This window comes from Acanthaster planci, linkage group LG16 (genome assembly GCF_054643075.1).
Source record: "Acanthaster planci isolate LZ-2023a linkage group LG16, COTS_SCS, whole genome shotgun sequence".
Lineage (NCBI taxonomy): Eukaryota > Metazoa > Echinodermata > Asteroidea > Valvatida > Acanthasteridae > Acanthaster > Acanthaster planci.
The window spans coordinates 13,294,738-13,314,211 of NC_141792.1; the positions used below are offsets into that span (position 1 = coordinate 13,294,738).

Below are 19,474 nucleotides of genomic sequence, written 5' to 3' on the forward strand. Positions count from 1 at the left end.
AATGACATCCACTTGCGGTTTTTCTCTTTCCGCCACTCTGAAATCTGATTCCGAGGTATAACTCATGAACCATGATGTTGTCCATGCGAGATCACATCAGGAGATTTTAATGACCGTTCGTTGTGTCTTTTCCCTCATAGTCGTCAATTCCAGGATTTGTGTTATTATTAGCAGTAATACGATCTTGTGCATTTAATCTGGGGTCAACATGTCAGCTCATTAGGAATGACTATGAATTTTTCCCACAAGAACTAAATATTTTATAACTGCTTGTTACTGTTTGTTTCATAATTGATTAATGCTTTTTGTATATTTACAAATGAAATTCCTTTTATAAATGCAGAAAAGAAATGAAATCCATGACTCTCGCGGTTAATGATCTTTACAATTTTGTGTCTGAAATATTTTCCCAACCCAAACCTTCTTAAAATCCAAATTACCCCAGCGTCATTTCCAACAGAAAATGGGTAAGATAACGTTCACGTTCCTTTGATATTTCCTTCGAAATGGATGCTTAACTGTGAAAACTTCAAAAATTAAGACAAACAAACGCTTGTAAAATGACGTTTGAAACTTTGGTGAACGCTGTTTATGGAAAGAAGTAAATTAACATAGTTGACAGCTGTTTGAATGTTAATCGCAATATGTTGTGTCACAGGCTATCGAGCCAAGATTTTTAAGCTTGTTCTTTCTCGGAAAATGCTTGGTGACTGATTTACATCCTATTAGAAAATCGTTCACACACTTTCCCGCGAAAAAACTCGAATCCATCACATCCTGTTTTTGAGTATGGTGTCCTTATCAATCGCCCTTCAAGCTTTCTCGAATCATTCGACTGATTTAAATTTCAGAAATGGCGACTGACAGCTTAGTTTTAGCTGATAAAGTTAAATTTTGCACTTCAATTTTTTTTGTGGGGGGCAACCAGGCTAACTACAGTACTACAGCAGTTCACATTTGCAAAGGATTTAAAAATCATGCCCGTTCAATTAAAATGTGAATCATTTCGCTCTTCTAGATTTGTAATTGATTGTAAAAATGACACTGCAACTTGTACTAAGTGAACAGTTTATTTCTAAACAAGAATTTCTGTACACTAATGAATATATACATTTGCTGAAGAAATTCTGAAAAAGTTTAAGAAATTGGACTCACATGGCGAGGTCCGGTGCGGCCATGGCGTTTAGGGGCATGTTGACCATTTTTGCTTTGTCGGTCAATTTCTCAACAATGACGGGTTGGGCCTGAGCGGATGGACAAGAGTGCCTCCTCAGATGAACCACCGAATTCTCCCGTAACATCCACTGGCGGTCCCGCAGTGACAAGATATTGGTCGGCTTCAACCCTTCAGTAGGCCTAGGCGAGGCTCTCTGACTGTGGTCCAACATAGTTACTTAATTATGAGTTCTTTTCAGCTGTAGATTGGAGGATTGTTATTATTATTAAAATGTGCCATGTGACCATATGTGACCGATGTTGACGACTTGCAGTGCTGAACTTCCCGATGACGACGGACCTTCCACTCACCCCCTGGCAAAATTATTTCCGTATTCCAGTGGTACGAGGCGGGTGTTAGCTAGGCCTTGTATACAATCTATGACAAAACACGATTGTTGAGATTGCCTGTCTACCAGTTACAATACATCCATTAATCGATACTATCGAGAATTGTTAATAACAGACAGCTCAAATTTAAAACATGTGCAGTGTTTCCTGTTGAAGCTGTTTCGTTCCACGCGATCGCGGGCGGATAGGCGGGTGGAATATCCCACATTCAGCGCTCGTACCAGGCGAGATCATTACGAAACGCACGCTTTGTCATGTTGATCAGATCTGCCGCTTACTCGTGACCTCAGTTCTCGGTACGGAGAAGGGGATTCCCCAACAGCGGCGTTGGCGTGGTAACGCAGCGTTGGCGCCTCCAACTACACAACATCTAGTGTTTCTCCGTTTGTCGTTCATGTCCGTGCCAAGCGAGTAAATACAATGCTATTTATTTTCTTCATCTCGTTTCCTCAAAAGCCTTCTACGAGTTCATGACCTCTACAAGCGACGGTTTCGTTTATACATTACGCATGTTGTCATGAATATGCAGTTAACTGACCTTTGCCATGATGTACTTCGTGGGATTGGGGGAGGTCAACTTTGCTCGTGCGTCATCAATGAATGATTTATATATACTTGATGTCATCAAGTGGGTTGTAATTTCACCATGTTGCAGAACATGAGATCAACCCAATGTCCAAAACACTGAAAACTTGCTCCTTGTTTCTCATCCCTCTATATGGGCCACGTGAAAGAGTGAAAAATATTATATAAATATAAATATTTATTTCTGTTACATCTTTTATATCATTGCCTTTATTAATGAGCATTTTACATAGCAGTGACATGTTTATGAATAATTTGTATGTTAAAGCTTTGTCCATCCTTTGGGAACAAAGGCTAGATGGATAGCAGAGCATCTAATCCGACGCGAATACACAGTTATGAAACTGACAGTAATGTCTGTCCTTTGAATTGGTAGGTGGGATCCACTGACGCGAGACGTCTTTTGGTTTATTATGCAGAGGTAATAACGATTCAAGAATGCGCTGGCTCAGGCAGGCACGATGAAAAGTCATGTTTGTGCTCACTGGTTGAATTACATTGGGTTTTATGTATTCCTGGTGCCTTGGAACTGTTCTGTGTTATTCTGATGTATAAATAGGTTTACTTGAGCCTATCCTGGTGATAGAACTCTTGTCCTCCATCTCCGCCTCAAGGTACAACCTCGACACTAAAATAGACCGTTGAGGGAATAAAGGACAAAACCAAGTTCGTTACTCGTCGGGGTTTAAATTTGGATGCATGACCAGGTGCCAATGAAATGAAGTGAGTGCAGAGATATGTCAGTGAATCTAATGGGTAGGTTGCACCTTGAGTTTGTCCCGTTGTGGTGGTTGTCATTATTGCTTTTGTTATCAGTACATTTTGGTTTGCAATTTGCCCGTCGAGTAACTGCAGGTGTGTGTCATTATACACATACGCTGCTAATTAATTATTCATACAATGTTGTGATAGTGTCATTTCCGTGGACATGTACAGGTGAACATTGTACTCTCTGCGGTGTTTGTCGTGCGATTTGATGAATACGTACGATGAAAGCGTGATTCTTAGGCTTCTGCTCTATAGAAGCCTGTATTTACGTCTCTTGTTTTTGTCACATTCATAGGACAAACCTTTCTGATTTAAGTGAAGTATGTTATCTTACACGCCCCAGCAGGATCTTGGAAAACACCAAAATACCGGAAATGCATTGCCTTGAGATGGGAAAATTCAGTTTATGCATATTTGGAGTGTCTGTATATTGGAGCCTAGACTGCTACACGGTGACCAAGATCTGGACGTCTTCGCGGATGAATAGGTATACCCTTATGAAATAGGTATTGTCGACCTTCCAGGAAGTACTGACCGAAAAGAGCGCCCTCTTTGTACTCCTGATGATCTAAAAGGCCCAAAATAGCATCTGGGCAGCATTTGCTTATGGCTGTTCTAACAAAACACACGTAGGTCGGTGGGACAGTTTTTAAGTGTATTATGTAAGGTGGTGTATACGAATTGAACGGGGTAACAAATTGGAGGTTTTTCATTGTATTTGGTCCCCCATACCATAAGGTGCCAAAAAGAATTAAATCACCATCTCGAGGCGATGAACACAGAGTATACACCAACGAGGTTTCCTGGCGAACAAAATAACTGCCTTGCAAGATGGCTGCCACGCAAAGCCTGTATAGCGTACTTGCAAATAGACACAGCAGTATTAACTTTGATAAGATAGCAACCGGTGTATTTCAGTCTTAAAGTTGGGCTTGTCAGTAAAAAGCCCAACATGTGTCTAGTGACTAAAACCAGACAGAGGTGAAAAGGTCATGATCCCCACCTTGTCAATTCAAAGGCAAGCAGGTTCTAATACTCTTGTGACAATGGTCGGGTATCACATCCCTCTAGTCGCCCGTGGCATTTGGCGAACCCGGATGTGCCACGCTTCGGTCACGAAAGGGTACTCGGTTAAAACATGTCATGCACAGGCTGGGTGTGTTTGCGTTAATAAAATACCCTGCGTCTTACGGTCTCAAATTCCCATTTTAGCATGCCAACAACAGCAGTAAATTTTAATTTGGTACAACCTCGGGATTCTCACAGGTTTTTGTAAGCCTCGCAATTTAGAGTTTCTTTTGAAGTTTTAACTCTTGGCTTAGTGCTGAAGTTGTTAAACTTTGAAGTGTCTCGCGAGCTTATCACGTAGCGCCCTTTCCCACTACACCATCTGGCTAAAGACGATGGAGCTTGGGCTTAATTCCTACAACTTCTTGAAAGCGGACTGCTTTTCCCCAACTTGGTGTTACGTCTGCCCCAAATTACCAATGACTCGTTATTTCTGGGAGCTTGTGGTGAATTCAGAGGGGTCATCAGGGTGGGGGATTGTGATCAGTGACCTCCCACTCACTGCGCATCATCGAAACGTCAATAACCCTCCGTTTTGGAGTCACGAGGAGACTGCCACTGAACTTTTCCCAGCTACCTAATACGCTCGCAATTTTAGTCTTGCTCATGTAAACCCCGTACACGCTGATGGCAAATCGAAACACGGAAACGCCTGTATGAGCCAGTCATTTCAAGCCAGCACAAAAGCGCTGGAGATGTTTATCCATGCGTGAAGGCGAACGGCAGTCATACAAAAGTAAAATTCTTTGAGCCGGAAATGCTTGCAGCAAACTGCTCGCTCCATTTCTGTAAAAAAGTGAATTTGAATGAAAATTGAATTGAATAAAAGTAGTATGTTCACTATTCATTAAACGCGACGACGCTGAAGAGCCTGTAAGGATAACAAAAGATACATATATATAACTCCTCACTGCGAAATGAGCACTGCGTTTGTAAAGGTATAAATTGAAGGGTCGCCATATTGAATACAAACAACTTTGAGCTAAGCTTTCTTCCTTTTTTCTTTTTCGAACACCAAGCTTGCACGAATTGGGTCTGCAGCAAACGCTTAGGCCTACAATTAGCATGCATTATAGTTCACTAACTTTCCTGATCGCAACTATGCTAAATAGGCCATGCTGACACAATTGGAGCCTTGGAAAGTCGTCCTATCAACAAAGGGCTCCATATCATCGCAAAAACTGCCAGGTCGGGCTTGGGCTACAGTACAATCGTCATGTTCGTAAAATTTAGCTTTCATGAGGGAAATCCTCCCATCCCCGTCACCTAACATAGAATCAAATGAATTTATGCATTCAGGAGAAATGCACTGAACAATCTTCCGTTTGGGTTTTAACATCATATCCTATAGCTAGATTGAAACCCACTGCCTCCCTGTGCTTAGCAGTCCAACGAGAGGGCGCTTTCCTGTTAAGAGACGCGCCAAATTGTTGTAAGCCAGCGTTGAATATCCACTGGGCAGTGAGGGCTACTGCCTGGTAACCCACTCTCCCAGCAATAAAATGAAATGGACTATTTTATCAGAAAGGCACTTTTCGAAGTCTTGGTCTTGGTATTGAAAAATCCGATTCACTTGATCCAACAAACGCAATTTTTCTCGCGTCATTTATTAAAAAAACCAAGAACGCAATCATCGCGTCCACACACTTTTTAAAGTTTAGCGCTCCTTCCCTTTAAATCACAGTAACTCCTCCTAATCACATCTTCATGCAGTCCGCACAAACACTGAGGTTAAAGCATTAATCAGAAGTATAGGTTTGTATGTTTAGTGTATCAAAACTAGTGATAGCACTCTGCATTGAGTGGACTTTCATCGGAAGGATCTTCATAGAAGATGCTTTATCTCTCGTTAAACAAATACATGTAGTATGCCATAGTATAAACTTCAGGCTTATACCTTGGGGTGGATGATGATACAGATATTTGTACCTTAAACTTCGCACTCCCACTTGCTCGTAATTTGCGGGTATCTCGTATTTGCACAACTTGAAGCCTGCGATATCTGAACATTTCTATCATTACACTTTGCAGGTGACTGTTTGATCTTCCTCATTTTTCTCACTGTGCTGCATGAACTGGTGGGGATACCAACTGATCGTGGACGGGACTGTCCTCAGAACTGTCTGACTTTGGGTTTCGAGCACAGAATTCTTCTCAAAGGTAAAAGCCTGAATTATGAAGGAAATCACATGCTACGTAATCGAACAATGTTTTGACTACTCATGGACAACTTAAACTAAAAAAAAAATCAAATACTTTATGACTTTGGATGAATTTTGGCTGAAAGAGGCTTCTACAACATGGGAGTTTTATTGCTGGGCGCTCAATTGGCCCAGGAAAAATTACACTGAAAGAGTGTTTTTTGAAACTTTTGAAAAAAATCTCAAAATATGGAGGGCCTGACGTTTCGACCCTAGCAGAATTTTTCTTATAGGGGAAATTGGCTTTTGATAAAGATTTTGATCGGATCGAAACGTCAGGCCCTCCATATATTGAGATTTGTATTTTAGGTCATTGGAGTCAGAAAGCAGTTTGCAGCAGTTTTGTGTTACTTAACTTTGGGGAAAAATAAGTAAGACAAGTTCATACTTGTGGAGGGCTTGCAAGTTTCTAAGGGGTTATGACGACTGCGCCCTCTAGTTACCTAACTGAATATCTTTCATCTTCACCTCTCTCTCTCTCTTTGGTCGAGTTCGGCGGCCTGTTCTTGACACGGGTTTCTTGTTCTCGCGCTCGAACGGCGGGAACACGACTCAAGAACACTGTTCGTGGAACAGGATCACCACCTCCTCGTCAGGGTTTTACAGGAACACACGGAAAAACTCCTGAGATTTTGATTTTTGAAGAGCCGCAAAAAATAGAGAGATGGCGTACAAAACTATAGACAATGGGAAGTTTTGCAAAATTAACATTGATTATTTTCCGTAACACAGAAATGAATGTTCCTGTTTATATGGAAAAGATGAACTCGCGAATAACGTAGCCTACATGCACGCCGCCATGTTGCATGTTGCTTGTCACTAACTAACTAACCGGTTGTTTGTTCGCGGCGTTCGAGCGGCTGACCCACGAACAACAAATCGAGCTGTTCGTGAACATACGAGAACAAGCCGCCCGAACTCAGCCTTTACTACCCCGCGACTCCCTTCTTCCTCTCCTCTTACAAAGAGCTGACATCGATTTATTTGAAATTGGAATTGCAACTATGAAAAAGCGCTCCAGTGACGAGCAGCCCGGACTTGAGATCCAGGAAGGGAAAGATGACGCCTTTGTAAGTGGAATTTAATCGATTCGAACATTGAACATATATCTTTATGCTTGAATATTAATTTAAAAGTCTAGCTAAGCAACCCTCAGGCACACCACCATTGCTTGTTTGTGCATTGCGTCTGCAGGCAAATTTGCTGATCATGTGAAATTGGAGTCTTTATTTAATACCATATTTCTGTCCTAAGGTAGGCCTAAATAATTGATTGGTACGTTACAGGTGTGTTATGGGTATCACCGAAGTAGAGCATGGACGTGGCTGAGCTATACTTTGTGTGTCTGCACCGTAGGACTCGCAGCACTTGTTTTCTACTGGAAGCCTGATTGGTGGATTAAGTTCACGTGTCGGGTTTGTGATCTCAGGGAGGCTGACAAAATCATCATAAAGGCGAGCTGGAACATTCATTGAGCATAATGCCATGAAAATAACAAGCACAGTGAACGGAGCTATACTTACAACTGTTTTTGTTTCAGCTTAAGTTGCTTAACTTAATCTAATCTTATTACAGGATATCTATCAACGTTACCACGTTTGCCAAATTCGGACAATGGAAGTAAACTCAAAGAGGTACCGTAGCATCGGATTTATTTTGTTACTTTGTTATTTCGAGTTCTTTGCTTCGCCGTGTTTGCACTGAGTCACAGTCAGTTAGAAAAAGAAAACATAGGTATTTCTTCCGTTCATCCGATTTTGTTAAAGTCATTCTCTTATGATCATCCCTTTTACAGTGTTTGTGGACCAAGTAGTCTAAAGAAATTGTTACACCGCGATGTCGTGATTGACGGTGTGTTGAAGTACTTGAAATTTCAGAAAGTTCGTTATATGTGGGACCCAAAAGAAGAAACGTTCTTTAAGCTCAGGTAAGATCCTTGTAAACCTATATAGAATTGATGAGGAATCAATTTAATTTTCATTTATATTTGCATATGAGTGGATTTAAGCTTTTAATTAAGCTACATGTATTTCTAAATGTTTCTTAAGAGTATATGTGCAACATAATGCAATTCATACACAACTTTGTTTAGAGATATTCCATAAAACTGGGCAACTTCATTCCCCCCAGAGTTCTCGATGGCGCTAACAGCTGTTCCGAATTTTATGACATGTTGCAGAACGGTCTGACTGAGAAAGAAGCAAACAAAAGGTAAATTTGCATAATGGTGAAAATCCCACTTCTGCTACAACGTGAAATCCATCCCACTGCTGACACAGGTCAGCAGCTCACTTGTCTACCAATATATAGTGAAAATAGAAAATGTTGTTCTTACGCAATGCGTATTTCTTTTCCAAGACAAGCCAGTCCAGGCCATGAGCTAGGCCATGCACTTCACATGACAACAACATCAAAACGCTGTCCTATATGAAATTAAAATTAAGAGCATGTCAAATTTCAAAAGGATCTGGCAAATTATAGATGTTCTTTATTTAGTGAGGGCCGAAGTGAAACGGTCAAAAATAAACAGCAACTGTCCGGTTTTGGTGACATTTGGTGGCTTGCATTCTTTTATAACAGGCGATTCCTGTATGGCTACAACAAAATTAGCATTCGTGTTCGTCCAATCATTATTCTGCTCATCCAAGAGGTATGTTATACATAATCAGGAAATCAAACAGGAATTTTGTACTCCCTGTACATGATCCAGTGTCCCACCTGATAAGATTTGGTTTCATTTGCATCATGGACAATGACCCAAAGACAAAATCCCGGGCATAGAGGAACTGTGTTGGAATATTTATCCTGAATATAAGTGAAGGGAAAATATGTTGTCTTTATATTTCGGGGAGTGTAAGATTGTGTGAGCTCTCCTAAGTATCCATTGCCTATTAAGGTCTTTATTCACTTGTTTTTTGTTTTGTTTTGTTTTTTTTACTTTGCAGGTTTTGAATCCCTTCTATATCTTCCAGCTTTTTAGCATCGGGGTGTGGATTTCTGATGAGTATTATTACTACTGCGGATGCATCTTTCTTATGTCTGCTGTGTCTATCACAGTGGCGTTGTATACAACCAGAAAGGTAACAAGTGACTGTCTGGCATAACTAGCTTGGACCAAAAAGTGCGAAAAATCGCCCATATCTGACCCGCGCAAAACACTGACTAGACTGACTAGAAGGACTTTTTCTTAATCATGGTACAGCAGTACAGGAGGATTTCAAATTCAGGCCGACTTATTTTTTTTCTTCAGCAAAGCATAACGCTGAGGGACATGGTTGAGTCCAACACAACCGTCGAAGTGCTGAGGAAAAGCGGAGGTACTGTTCATTGAAACTTTCAACCCTTTTCTTGGTGTGTCATATTATTTTTCAGTTGATTAACTGTTGCGCTGGTTTCCCCCAGATTGTATCAAAGTACCAGAAGACCTACTGGTGCCTGGTGACGTCATGGTTCTTCCTCCTGAAGGCTGCGTGATGACATGTGATGCAGTGTTACTGACCGGCAACTGTATCGTCAACGAGAGTATGTTGACGGGTAAGACCACACCCTCCGCTCTACAGAAGTTTGTATTGGGATGTCGTCATCACGAATTGCCGAAGGGACGACCAGGAGGGTTTTTGGGGGGCGGGGGTTCGGAAAAAGGGGTGTTGAACATCAAGCGCTCTTAATTAATGTGGAGCCGTCTGTAGTTTGCAGGAGTGAGGAAAAGTTGATGCATGTCATCGAGAACTCTCATCATTGTCGGCGTCATAATCAGACTTTGGAACATGTTAATATTTCATAATCCAGGCTGACCTTTCCCGATACCAACTTGGAATCACCGACTGGAATGTAAAAGTGAAAGTGTTTTACAGTTGAAAAAACCTTTAAACATTGATTTTATAAAACTAATTCTTAAGATATAATTGATCTTGTGGCTTTTCCTTATTTAATTGTCTCTTTAGTGTTCAGTGTTCAAGCAAAAAAAATGTGCTTGAGCAGATATAATATTTTTTTATCAAGATACAAATATTTAGACCAAAGGGATATCTTTATCTCCAATAGGTGAGAGTGTTCCGGTGACCAAGACTCCGTTGCCTTGCGTCAGCGGATCAGACGGTGAGGAGGACTCCGGATACAATGCAGACAAACATAAACGCCATACGCTGTACTGCGGAACGCACATAATACAGACACGCTACTATGGCGGCGAGATGGTTAAAGCGGTCGTCGTACGAACGGGTATGTTTGAACCTCGGTACTTTCGTTTACATGTGGTCTCTACCACTGAAATCATCGGACAGTCATCCTTCTCCTCTTCAGTGTGAGAACCGGGTCATTGGTCGTGTCTGCCAGGAGCCATGACTGGCTGTGGTTACTGCCCTTCCCGTTGTTTCCCCGTGTCCAAAATGGCAGCCGTGCTTATTTCGGGTACGGCTTGCGTTTACCCGTAAGATGGCAATTGTAACCAAAACGCATCTTTTGCAGGATTTTCGACTGCTAAGGGTAACCTGGTGCGCTCCATTCTCTACCCTAAACCAATGGATTTTAGCATGCTGAAAGACGCGTTGCTCTTTCTTTGTGCACTCTCCACATTTGGTAAGTTCTTCCAAACTGAATTCATCAAACTGTGTTTTTTTTGTAAAATACAGTCTTTAACCCCCATCTTCACGGTGAAGGTAGTATAGTTTGAATAGAAATCGAAATTCTTGACGTCGTAAAATCAACGTTTTTCAATATTCATTTTTGTTTTCAGCTGTCATTGGCTTTACTTACGGAATCATCATTTTTGTCCAATCTGGCGTAAGTACAAACATTTCTGTTTTACATTAAGAAAGTCATCCAAGTATTAAATGTGTAACATTATCAGTGAAAATGTACGTTTTTCTTGTCTAATTACCTGTTGCAAAATAGCACCTGTCATGTTGTTTCAATCATGTTTTTATTTGTAAAAGTACGATGGGGGTTACATCGCCAGACGCGCTCTGGATGTCATCACAATTGCTGTGCCACCTGCTCTACCTGCCTCCCTTACCATTGGCATGCTGTTCGCTCAGCTTCGTCTGAAATCCAAAGGTATCTTCTGCATCAGTCCACAGCGGATCAACACGTGTGGATCTCTGAATGTCGTCTGCTTCGATAAGGTGAGCATGAAGTTCTTGCTTGGTAGCTTTGTTGTTAATATTGCTCTTCTATTTCCAAACTGGGTCTAATCATACCAGTTAAATGCGTAATACCTGAGAATGCTCAGACTAACTGCTAAGAAAATTTAAGACTTTCTCAGCGGCATTGAGTCACTTACTTTCTTGCAAATCATAAATCGCATTGATGTTGGAAGATTTGGTTGTATTTTAAGCAGAATTAAAGATCTAGTTTTCCTTTTACAATCCACAGACTGGTACCCTTACCGAAGACGGCCTTGACTTGATGGGAGTCCAGCTTGCTGGAAGCGGGACGTAAGACCAGTTTGTTGCGGATTTAAACCGTAATTTTAAAAAAGTCGTGTATTTGAAGTCTTGAAGTCCTCTAAGTTTTCACAATTAACAAAGTTCAGTTCTTTTTCCTTATACCTTTGAACAAAAATAATAAATTGAACATAAATTGGTCAGTTTTTGGAACCAAAGTCCCATGTGCAACTTATGATTTTCAAGTGATGAAAGAATTTTAATTCATTGCTTAAACGTAATAAAGATACTTACAATACCGCTTTCCATGTACCTTCGAGATGCTGGTCGAGCTTCCTTTTTCTTTGACCCAGTTTTGGTGAACTCAAGACATCTGTTGCCGACGATACCACTGAACACCATCTTGCTGCCATGGCAACGTGTCACTCTCTGACCATCATCAATGGAGAATTAAGTGGTGACCCCATTGACCTGAAGATGTTTCAAGCCACGGGATGGGTAAGATCAATTCATTTATCACTGATACTCATTCGGTTAGTAATGATACTAAATATTGAAATCGATAATCGATTTTAATGTTCTAATAATCGGTTTTAATGTACAGTTCTATGTGTCAGTAAATCTAATGTCCTATTTTGGCTTCCGTAAAAGCAACTTTAAAATTATAGTAGGTCTATTATACATGCAGTTATCGACCTATTCTTTTTGTGCTGTGCAAACCCTAATCACAGTCCTAATCCTGTTTAATATCGATGCCAATTTTTGCAGGACTTGGAGGAACCCACCAGCAAGGAGAGTACAAACTTCGACATACTGGTACCCACCATCGTGCGGTCACCATTTAAAGCAGTTAAGGACATTCCGCCTGTAATGACTGCTTTATTTGAGAAAACACAAAGCTGCATCCTCTCGTTTGCGGTTTATTTGAGAAAACCGAAATCCTGCTCCCTCCTTTTTCAACCTTTCTGCGACCAAACGATTCTTGTTGTTAGTTAAATCACTGACACTTACAACTGGTCGTCCTCATTTACCACATTTTAACTGATTGAAAGTGCCCCTTTTCAATCTCAGGATGAGCGTGAGATAGGTGTCCTGAGGCAATTCCCGTTCTCCTCCGACCTTCAACGGATGAGTGTGATCACGCGCACTCTGAGTGAAGAAACCATGCGACTCTACGTCAAAGGATCTCCAGAAATGATAGCGTCTCTCTCCAAGTTGGCAACCAGTACGAGTGAATAAATTCAACCGTAAAAAATAAACCTGCAATTTTTCTTTAAAGTAATGTGAAAATACATGTGGACTAAATCTGGCAGTCTCGTTCACAATGGATCAATAGTGCTGACTAATTTAAAAGCGTGATAAATCACTCGGGCGGAGTCAAATTAGCAGCTTCAAATCAACCACGATTTTAGAGATGATATTTCAAAGAAAACAGCCAATTTCTTATCTCTCCTCACCTCGGACCTGTGCTTCTTTTAACTGTTGTCTTTGCTAACAGTTCCTGCCAATTTTCAAGACCAACTCAACTCATACACCCAAGATGGATTTCGAGTGCTTGCCTTGGCCACCAAAGAGCTCGATCCAAATCTCACCTGGCATAAAGCACAACAAATAAACAGGTGCCATTCGTGAGAATCCTCTTTGTTAATGTGTAACCCTTAAAACTGAACCTTCACTGTGGCGGAATTGGTGAGATGTTCGCCTAGAAGGTTTTGGCTTAACTTAGGCCTAATTGTCCTTGATAAATCTCTTTTGTTTTGTAAATTGCCCTTTAGGGTAAGCATTTATAGTATATAAGCTTCGCCCTAATATGTGGTAATATAAGGACTTACGTCATCAAGGTTTCTCAAAATATATTCTTTCTTTCAGGAGCCAAGTGGAGAATGACCTGATATTCCTGGGCCTACTGATCATGCAGAACAAGCTTAAACCAGAGACCAAGCCGGTCATCCAAGAGCTTCAAGCCGCTGGTATCAGAACAGTCATGGTAACAGGTGAGTTGGCCATCATGATTTGCCTCCGTGACATTTTACCTTGCGAAGAAACGGCGAAACTCATCATGATGCAAAAATAGTCCTGTAGCCAAATGATCCTTTACTATTATTCAAGATTAGTTCATTGCAAGACACTGGTTGCAGAGTTTTATGCTTGAGGATTGCGATCTTCTGAATTGTAGACATTTTGTTTAACTGTAGGGGATAACATCTTGACAGCGATCAACGTTGCTCGTAAATGTGACATGATACCAGCGGGTGAAGACATTGTCAGAGTGGAGGTAGAGGAGAATAACGAAGGAAATAAACTGCGTCTTACTCGGCTGACAGGATGCAAGGAGAAGAAGACGAGTGGTCAGGATCACCTTGACCATGGAGTAAGGGGCCATCACTCTTAAGCTGAAAATTTGAAAACAAAGCAAAATGCAGAGAGTGGTGGCTTTATTATGCATCAGATAGAGGGTTACACCACCTGATAGTTTACCCTCGAGCCGACTTGAGCAGATTTCCAGCGTTCATTCTGTCCATGCTTTTCGTCGACATCGCCGTACTGAACAATTGCTGCCTTATCGCGAAATCTTAATCTTGTTGATTGGAAAATGTAAACACCGGGCCTCCTGTACACAATGAATTTAAATAACCCAAGCAGTTTAATCATTGCATTCATTTTCAATCATCAATACAATGAGATCATATAGCTTGAATGATCGTCGTTTAAACGCCATTAAGATACTGCCTAGCTTACAAAATACATATTCGGAAGCAAGCATCTACAAATCATAAATGCATCTACAATGATGCACATCAAGTGACGGTAAATCCTTCAATGACTGTCTCGTTCAGGACAGTGAGGAGATCCGCGTTCAGATTGAACCCACAGTTGGTTGTAGGACGCATTACGCAATTGATGGCAAGTCTTTCCAAGCAGTCAGGGAACTAAACACCGACGCCATGGCAACGGTAAGAATGTGGTTTCTATCATAATGTTTAACATAAGTCGCAAATGTAAACTGAAAATTACATTCATTTGTATTCGATACTGTTTACTTATTACGTTTTCTAAACATAATCGGTTATAATATTGTCGTTCATACATGAGACATGTAATTCAGATCCGAATATACCCCTGACTTTAATAGTTTAGAAACGTTTTATTCATGAGTAAGTGGGGCGTTTAATCTCTTTCTACTGGTCAAAAGATCAAATTTGTAGATTTTCTTTTCAGCTTGCTGTTCAAGGCACGGTCTTTGCTCGAATGACACCAGATCAGAAAGCTCAACTTGTTGAGTCTCTCCAAGACTTGGAGTACCGGGTTGGTATGTGTGGCGATGGAGCTAATGACTGCGGAGCGTTAAAGGCAGCACACGCTGGAGTGGCACTGACAGAAACAGAGGCCTCCGTAGCTTCACCATTTACGTCCAAAATACAAAACATATCCTGCATTCCTACATTGATCAAGTAAGTACATGATGTCAAATATCTATCAAATTAAATAATGACTCCTTCCAAAAAGGCTTTGCATTTTTCAGTCCGCAGCACAACGTTACGAGACAGCAGAAACAATTCATTAAGGTGTGACAAAAGGTATAGCCTAGAAATTCCTTAAGGCACACAGCAGAAATATTTCATTCAGACTCATATCTGTGCTGTAATGTACATGTATTGCTATCAAAGTACATGTACATGCAGTAGGTACAATTTTACATTGGGTGGCTACTTTCTTCACACTTGAATAGAAAATCGTTTTCTCATCGATAAACGCCCCACTACTTATTTGCTGTTGGCAATGTCTGAGACGCTCCTTATTGACACGTGGCCTTAGTGTCCAACTGCACTGATAAATAAAGTACCATTTAATTCAACGCATTCTCATAATCAATGAATGTTTACAGAGATGGTAGGGCTGCGTTGGTGACGTCATTTGGTATGTTCAAGTTCCTGGCTCTATACAGCATGATTCAGTTCATCACCGTCATCATCTGTTACTCGGTCAGTTTGCAAAAGCAGCTTAGAAATTCGTTAACTTTTTAACATGAACAATTATCGTTAGATCCTTTCGTTGACTTCACAACCTTTTTTGAGGACTGAGTTGTTTGGGACGATTGCGTAACTTTTAATCCCCTAATATTAACACAATTCCTCCACGTTCACTGGTCCTACAGCTTTTTGAAATTCAGTCTTTTCTAAGATGCTAAACGAAAATGTATTTTGAATGTTGTCCGTGGACCGTGGCCAATCAGGAAAAGCGTGAAATAAAACCTCGAAAACAGAGTAAGTGTTAAGTCCTTTTCCTGTGTCCAGCAACGTTTTACATTACATAATCTTTTTAATGAATATGTTGATGCATTTTTGTTTACTAGATTGATATTTGACAATTGATTTTAAAATTTTCACTTGTCAATAGTTTCAGTCCAATATGAGTGACTTCATGTTCATGTATGCCGACATCTTTGTCTGCACAACAGTTGTTCTCTTCAGTGAGTACTCTCCTTCGATTTTTCACTTACAAATTGGAAATTTACTGAAAGCGCTTAACAAACTTACACCAGACTAAGTACAAAATGAGTAGTGTGTCAACGTCTGACCGTGTCTTTCCATTAATTGACACAGTGGGACGAAATGACGCTTACCACGCCATTGCAGCCAAGAAGCCGCCGAGTAAACTGGTTATCTTCCCCCTGATCTTCTCAGTGGTAGTTCAAGTCGCTATTCAGGCAGCCTGCCAAGTGGCCATCTTCTTCATTCTACAGGAGCAACCATGGTAACTGTTGAAAAGCCTGGTTTGGCCATGAATGTAACGATCATGTGTGTACAGTTGTTCAAGCCTTCTGAGGGAAACCACTGATTTTTGTATATAACATTTCCGATAGGTTTTTGTCGCATTCTGCATGGGTGTATGCTTAAACTCTCTTCAGTATTACTTTCCTTTACTGACAATACTGGCCATTCTTGGCCCATAAGGTGTCCAACCGATCCACAGTAACCTTACTTTTCTTAGCAGCAGAGGCATCTTTGGTCAGAAAAGAACTTCGCTGGTTCACGAACGACTATTAGAAATACACGCGAATATGGTGGCATTTCTATCAACAAAATGAACACTCCCGATCAACACGGCTCTTTTTAACCTACGAGGGGGTGCTCCTTCTCGAGGCAGATAGGAGAAAGACATTTGAATTTCAGTGGATTCTAACCTACGCTGTCCTTTACTCTTTATTCCCCTCAGGTTTGTTCCTCTGGTTCCCGAACAAAACTCCAAGAACCTGGTGGCCTGGGAAACGACATCTGTATTTCTGGTGTCAATGTTTCAGTATTCCACAGTTGCCATCATCTACACGCCCAGGAAACCCTATCGGAGAGCCATCTATACCAATTGTAAACGCTGCATACAGTCATCAGTGCATCGTTTATGAACAACTTCGAAAACTGACTGTCATGACGTGACGATTCAATTAACAGTGACACCATTAGTGCTGTTTCCATAGTAACGTTTTGAAGTAACGTCTGCTTTTTGATGTCACCATCAATAACTGTTGTCGCTTTTGTAACAATTATCGAATAAGTTTTTTTTTTTTTTATTTGTGAAACCAATCACCAACCTGTGTCATGTCTTGCAGATTTGTATCTGGTTGACTTGATCATAATCCACGCATGTAGTCTGGTTATTCTCTTCTATCCGCCCACGGCGATTGAAGATCTTTTTCAGGTAAGTCATCATAGAAGTGTGAAAACCTTTTTGTGGTTTTAACAAAAATATTCGTTTGGGCTCTTGCAAGGTATTTGAAATACAATTACAGGATGGATGGAGGTTAACAGTCAGGCGCCCTTTTTCCAATTTGGAAATGCTTGCGAAGGGTGAGCATTTTAACGAAATGTATTCCTTGTCCGTGTCGTGTTCCTTCTTCCTTTGGTAGCCATTGCTTGCACTTTGTTCTGATATCGAATTCATGTTGTTTCCTCTCCCATTAAGTTGAAGCATATCCCCAGCTTTCGCTTCAAGGGGGTCATTTTTGGCGTAGTATTGCTCAACTTCGTCTTATCTGCCTTGGTAGAGGTAAGTAGTCATGCTTAAAAATGGTGTTTGGTTAAAACGTGTGAAATTTGATCTATGGACGTACACCTTAGCTTTACGTTCGATAGGCTATTACTCACAATTTCAATGCATTATTTTACAGCTTATTACAAGTAACAGACACTCAACTTTAGACCTTTCCTATTCTGCATTCTTTTTCTTCAGCTCATCCTCGTTCCCAGCGGTACAATAATGAGGTTTCTGTCTTGTAAACGCTTCCGTAAAGTCTCCCTACCAGCTTATGAAGAGCTGAAGATGAAACCAGTCGGGTTGAGCGACAATTCCTAAGGATGAATGGCGGTTAAACTTGATTTCGTAAAGTGTCCTTCGACTTCCATGCAGGTTTTGCGTTCAGGCTGCTTTGCTCCTTGCGATTGCGGTTGTCACGTTCATCAAATCGGTCGCTTGCTCATGACCTCAATTTCGCCGCACGGAGAAGGGGCACTCAGTAGTGGCGTTGGCATGGTAACGCATCGTCGACGTCATTTCTCCCTTTGTTGTTCATGCACGTGCCAATGAAGTATATACAGTACTGTAATATTTAACAACGGTAACGCAGGTGTCTTCCGGAAAAGAAAACTTGTGATGTTTGCGCTCTTGTACGTGCAGATATAGGAACATGGAACACCCCTTTTCAGTGTTACGACCGTCGGATTGATCTTACGTTCTGCGACATGGTAAAATTGTCACACTCTGTTGACACCAAGTGTATGCATTAATGAAAAGTAAGTGAGGCTTCATCTGACACTACCTGGTGTATCATGTCGGAGACCACTTTAAATTTCATAGTTGATTCAAAAGCAAGATAAATATTAAAGTTACGCAACCGTCGCCCATAGAGATGATGATCTCGCAAAGGAACTCTAAGGAAATGAGATGAAGAAAAGGAATTGTTGCGTGTTCATAGTTATGCAAGTTTGGTTTGTCCTTGGAAACCAAGACTTTACAAATGACTTTAACAGAGCCTTTTATCTTGACGTGAATGAACTGTTATGAAATTGACTGTGATGTCCTTACGTTTGCATTCTTTATCAGGATCCAGTGATGTCAGTTGATTTCATGTTTTTCAAATGGTGGTAAATCATGTTTGTCTGCGTTCATTGTTGAATTACCTGAGGTATGCAGGTTAATAAACGACACATGATGTTTTTGTAGTTACAAATATCAGGTGATCGAGTGATACAGTTTTTTGGTTTGATGTATGCCACATAATTTTGACGTGTGTTATAGGAAAACGTAGTTAATTTCGGTATTTATCAAGATGACGTCTTTGAAGTACTTGTACACAGAAGTCAAATAAAGAAGAAAGTGATCATGTCTATGTTGTTTGTCTTCTAGGATGGTGACGTCCTGTTTAAAAAAGTAACAAAATAATTTATTTGTGTCTATATTTTGATATCATTCATTGTAACGACTTTTCATGAAGGTATGGCGAGGCAAGGTTGGGCTCTACTTGGCGAGACTAAAGAAGAACATACAAAACTAATTTATCAGAAAGACATCGCTGGGAAAAAAAATGGCCTCGAGCCTGTATTGACAACCTCGATCTTCGTGTTGCACAGCTCCAACCTGTTAGGTCATTTTCCTAACTCCTGTAAGGCCGAGTGTGTTCGATATGAAAGTCATGTGACAGCTTGCACTTAGACTTGAAGTCTAAGACCAGAATAGTTCAGAAAAAGTTACATGTTGAGGCAAATCGGCCCACAAGTCGTACATGATGTGAAAGAAAAGTCTGTTATGTGAATGTTGATGTCTCTTGCGTTAACAGTTCAAATTCGTGTTGCAGATTTAATCTCTGTATGACCTTTTGACTCAGTTCAAGTACATGGAATAGCCTGA

At 40.7% G+C, this 19,474-nt stretch overlaps 2 protein-coding genes across 2 annotated transcripts in view; one reads left to right on the plus strand and one right to left on the minus strand.

Moving 5' to 3' along the window:
* LOC110979081 (receptor-transporting protein 3-like) overlaps positions 1-1,826 on the minus strand; it is a 33,473-nt gene extending 31,647 nt beyond the window's left edge. The window contains exon 1 of the mRNA XM_022234593.2: positions 1,156-1,826. Coding sequence (XP_022090285.2) covers positions 1,156-1,388 — 233 coding nt within the window. The 5' untranslated portion in view covers positions 1,389-1,826. The remainder of the gene's footprint in view (positions 1-1,155) is intronic.
* Positions 1,827-3,283: 1,457 nt separating this feature from the next.
* On the plus strand, positions 3,284-18,956 carry LOC110979125 (polyamine-transporting ATPase 13A3-like). Its single transcript, XM_022234677.2, has 31 exons — positions 3,284-3,406; positions 6,019-6,147; positions 7,156-7,258; positions 7,475-7,642; positions 7,764-7,822; positions 7,984-8,115; positions 8,319-8,399; positions 8,769-8,838; positions 9,134-9,268; positions 9,439-9,505; positions 9,591-9,722; positions 10,233-10,409; positions 10,656-10,766; positions 10,924-10,970; positions 11,123-11,311; positions 11,562-11,623; positions 11,926-12,070; positions 12,341-12,421; positions 12,644-12,797; positions 13,071-13,191; positions 13,442-13,566; positions 13,768-13,943; positions 14,410-14,526; positions 14,792-15,024; positions 15,459-15,555; positions 15,971-16,043; positions 16,177-16,327; positions 16,790-16,938; positions 17,181-17,269; positions 17,534-17,617; positions 17,801-18,956. Exons 3-31 carry the CDS (start codon positions 7,193-7,195, stop codon positions 17,921-17,923), a joined length of 3,414 nt encoding a protein of 1,137 aa, XP_022090369.2. The 5' UTR covers positions 3,284-3,406; positions 6,019-6,147; positions 7,156-7,192; the 3' UTR covers positions 17,924-18,956.
* Positions 18,957-19,474: the final 518 nt, after the last annotated feature.